At 47.3% G+C, this 3,230-nt stretch overlaps 1 protein-coding gene across 1 annotated transcript; it reads right to left on the bottom strand.

The window, feature by feature from the left end:
- Positions 1-1,940: 1,940 nt before the first annotated feature.
- CHC_T00000710001 (hypothetical protein) lies at positions 1,941-2,294 on the bottom strand. The gene has a single exon (XM_005710509.1). The coding sequence runs from the start codon at positions 2,292-2,294 to the stop codon at positions 1,941-1,943; it is 354 nt and encodes a 117-aa protein (XP_005710566.1).
- Positions 2,295-3,230: the final 936 nt, after the last annotated feature.

Below are 3,230 nucleotides of genomic sequence, written 5' to 3'. Positions count from 1 at the left end.
GTGATAAATGACCTCATATGAGGACACAATTCGACCCATTTTATTCTTGACTTGTGCTTCCTCGACAAAAAAGAAAAATAGATACTCCGCCACCTTATTTGAATTCTGACTTGGGAACAGAAAGAAGTTTGTGATAATTGCACGTTCTTCGTGGTCGTTTTTAGATATGTGTGGAAAAGAAGCTTTTTTAAACCACCTTAAAACCGCATGTTAAATAACTTGGAAACCAAAAACGAAAAAAGGGAACTAGGTACTCAATCTGCATTAAGTTGTTAATCTTTCTGCGTATTCAAAGCTGCTATCCCGGTGTTCTGTGAGATGTCATTGCCGAAAACAAAAGCGTTAAGGAAATAGTGTCCAAGATAGATTTAAATGTTCAGTTTAATTTATACATTTTTGCAAAGAAACTGTCTTCATATGAGAACAAGTCCCGGTCGGATAGACACTAGTCGTATCGGCAGTCGGCAGCTTTTATCTCTGAAACGCTGTGAAGAACGTGGGAAAAAGGTAAGGACAAGACGCCTTTTTCGCATTTTAGAAAGCGTCTTACCACGCGTACTTGCCCGTACCCAAGGGTACCGTAAAACGAACTTTAATCTTGAGCTACGTCGGCGTTCTCCACCGCTCCACCTTAATGGGCTACACTTCGCGGTACATAAAGCCACACTACAGTGTAGCAGAGCGAGTGTGTGGGCCGTTACGGTACCAAGGGTACAGCTACGGGTAGCGACCCGACAGCACTGTTACGCACAGCCTCTGATCATTGTTGTCGCAATCTCCATGCACACCGGTTCCTCCTATCCATAATCTACACACAGGATGCAGGGTACCCTTGGTATGATAAACGTTGTGCGCCAACCCCGAGCCCCGTCAAAACAAGCGAAATAGATTGGCCTGTCCGCCAGATGAGGAGAGCGCGACACGACATGTTTGCTTCAGCACACCTTTTTAGATTTTACGGGACAAGGCCGCCCACCCCTTCGCGCCTATCAGTTAAAGCTTTATATCCCCCACCTTGCCAACTTGATGCCAGCCCAATGGCCGGCCATACAGTATGATCGCAAGGGTGCCAGGGTAACTTTTCCTCTTGACTTGTTGAATTTTACGTCTACTCGTGCACTTGGCCATCCCCCCAAAATACAACGCATTTGATGATATCGAAACCAATCTCAGTGAGGGGAACTGAACGGCCCTCAGAGTCATGTCTCGTTTTGTGGAACATCTACAGTACCTCGCCCCATCTATACCTCGCCCCATCTACCTCGCCCCATCTACCTAGCCCCATCTACCTAGCCCCATCTACCTAGCCCCATCTTCCTCCACGGATCTCTGCTTTCATGATTCATCGCAGAATATATTTTTTTTCTTCAATTCAAACCCACACGTACTGTAATCTTTACTGTGCAGGATCTTTCCAGGGTACTTGTACATGATGCCTGGCGATGTACTGTACCGTTAAGGGTACATCAAACAGAATTCCACAGATGGGTAATCTACCCCCTCGCGGCATGACGGCGGCCTTGCTTTTGCAAGTCGGAGATACCGTACGTACACTTGAAAGGCTCACTGCGATCACGCTTGTAAAACGATGCTCCTTTCACTCGCTTCCCAAACGCAAACGTACTGCCTCAACATTTGTACTCCATCTATATCAAAGCGCCCCTCTTTTATACACTATTCACATTCCTCCATCTCGAAGAAGAGTGCTGTGCAGTACAACCAACGCTTCTCTCCGCGAAACTCAAAACTTGTACTTTCCATCTTTATCCTGCGAGAGAGGCCAGCCCGTTTACCATGAAGACACGGCATGCCGTAGGGAGAAACTTGAATCAATTCGCAACCACCGAGACATCGTCATTTATTTGGCAATCTACTAAATTGCGGGCAAGAGTGCCGTGAAACAATCGCTCCCCGCTGAGCCTGCGTTCAGGGAAGTATTACTACGGGCAAATAGGAACCGGATCCCCGATCGAAAGGTGGTCCGTAGTCTTGAAACGGCACGGATAGGGGGGATGCGTGGGAGGTGAGATCGTGACCGGGAAGCACTTAGCCATTGATGCTGGGGTGTCGTAAACACATTTTCCTCCCCAGCACTTGTGCGTACTGCATTGCGCTGCGACGGAGCAACCGGCACATTCGAGCTTCTTCGGGAAGCACTTCGCCATAGAAGTGGGGTTATCGTAGACGCATCTCAGATCGCTACCAACATGTCCCCAGCACTTGTCCGTTGAGCATTCGTCCCTACTCCTGCACGGTGCACACTCTCCCTTCTTCTTCGGGAAGCACTTGTCCATAGAAGCAGGCGTGTCATAGACACACTTGCCGCCCCAGCATTTGTTAGTGAGACACTGATGAGGAGAATAGCACGACGAGCATTCCGGGAGATGACCATAACAGGGGATGATAGATCTCACATGTGCCGGGACGTCCAGCTTGTGGAGATAGATACAAGGATCACATGCCGCTCTGTAGACGAATTTTTCATGTGGTGTAAGTGCGAGACATGGTAGAGGCCTCGCGATCTTCTCAGAACCGGAAGTGTCCAGGGCATGGGAACTACCGACTAGAAAAAGTGCAACGAAGAGAGGAACAAGTGCACTAGAATAAACCATTTCGCGTTGATTTGCTACGAATCGAGCTTCCAATGTTGTCAGGGGGAGGGGGTTGCAAATCGAAAAGCCCAGCACTTTTACCATCACTACCCCAACTTTTATACTCAAGGGATCTGGAGCCTTTGAAAAGAGAGCAGCTTACAATTATCAATGTCCTTAAGGCCGTGCCGAAATAACTCTCAAACAAACAAGCATGAAGATAACATTTCATAGAGGATGCCCAGACGGAAAGGGAGTCACCCGCTCTGTTCCTCAACGAGGTAATATTTTGTGTAGAAAACCATGTGCACATGGACCTTAAACATTGTATTCCAACGATTTCACTTGCTAGTGGTGTGGGAACTGCGCCATTTAGGTTTATTTTTAGCACACTCCGCTGCACTTCTCCGCTTTGAACTACAATACAATCTATTTTCACAGCACTACAGTATGACCCACAGGGTCTGTAGCATAAAGTGGAATTGGGAGAAACCGAGAAAGCTATACTCGAGAAACTTTCCTCTGCAAAAGCTATGGTAGTAGCAAGCTTTGGAAAATTTATAGCCATTTCCCGAAAAAGCGATGCTGACCTATCGAAAGGGAGCTTCATGCTATGGAATCTTTTTCTTTGCCTCCGGT

The sequence above is a fragment of the Chondrus crispus genome, genomic scaffold (genome assembly GCF_000350225.1).
Source record: "Chondrus crispus Stackhouse genomic scaffold, scaffold_587, whole genome shotgun sequence".
Classification (NCBI taxonomy): domain Eukaryota; phylum Rhodophyta; class Florideophyceae; order Gigartinales; family Gigartinaceae; genus Chondrus; species Chondrus crispus.
This window is presented reverse-complemented; position numbering and strand designations above follow the sequence as displayed.

Bases quoted from the DNA above. Each gene is read 5' to 3' on its own strand.
- CHC_T00000710001 (XM_005710509.1), bottom strand. From the start codon at position 2,294: ATGGACAAGTGCTTCCCGAAGAAGAAGGGAGAGTGTGCACCGTGCAGG.